Source organism: Ailuropoda melanoleuca, chromosome 8, assembly GCF_002007445.2.
Source record: "Ailuropoda melanoleuca isolate Jingjing chromosome 8, ASM200744v2, whole genome shotgun sequence".
NCBI classification, from domain to species: Eukaryota; Metazoa; Chordata; class Mammalia; order Carnivora; family Ursidae; genus Ailuropoda; species Ailuropoda melanoleuca.
The window spans coordinates 81,277,295-81,277,917 of record NC_048225.1 but is presented as its reverse complement, the minus strand read 5'-3'; the positions used below and the strand labels follow the sequence as shown (position 1 = coordinate 81,277,917).

General features: G+C 53.9%; 1 protein-coding gene across 1 annotated transcript in view; it reads left to right on the top strand.

Moving 5' to 3' along the window:
• The first annotated feature begins 292 nt into the window (after positions 1–292).
• The window catches only part of LOC117803534 (protein transport protein Sec16B-like), an 11,782-nt gene continuing 11,451 nt past the window's right edge, over positions 293–623 (top strand). The window contains exon 1 of the mRNA XM_034667648.1: positions 293–495. Coding sequence (XP_034523539.1) covers positions 293–495 — 203 coding nt within the window. The remainder of the gene's footprint in view (positions 496–623) is intronic.

The window sequence follows — 623 nt, the reverse complement described above, 5'->3', positions numbered from 1 at the left end:
CCCGTGGTGGGGTCAGGACAGGGCTTCGTCTCTTTACTTCTAGCCATTTCCCACCCTTTAGCACTTCCTTTATGGACGAGCAAGGGGAAGGCAAGGCAGGCAGGCCTCGGTTTCTGTGTCTGGGCTTTGCCGCTGTGTCTCGGAACCTGTGAAGGTCAAGGACGGGAGGGGAGCCAGGCTGGGTGTTTCTGAGCACCAGTTCAGCTAGGAAGCTGCTCTGTCTCTTGTCACCCAATTGAGCGTGTGGGTCAGCAGCCCCGGCAGCCCCGGGACCTTGGGCCCGTCACGGCACATGTCCACACTGCCGTCTAGCTCGCTGGCAGAAAGGCAGAGCCAGAAGGAATACCGCCACACTCGCTTCCAGGGCCGATGCTCTGAGTCTTTAAAAGCAAAGCCATGGTGTCTGTGGTCTGATTCGGGTTTGAACTGGAAACTGTCTACGTTTCAAACACCCAAGTCCATGAGGAAATCCTTGAAGGAGAAAGTTTATCCAAAGTAAAAATGTACGGCATGAAACAAGGCGGTAATTCCTACCCTCCCAATGCACTAATGCTCTCGTTCAAGGCTGGGAGATCGTACACGGGAGTGAGGGCAATCATTTTGTCAACTCTAAGTCATAAGCA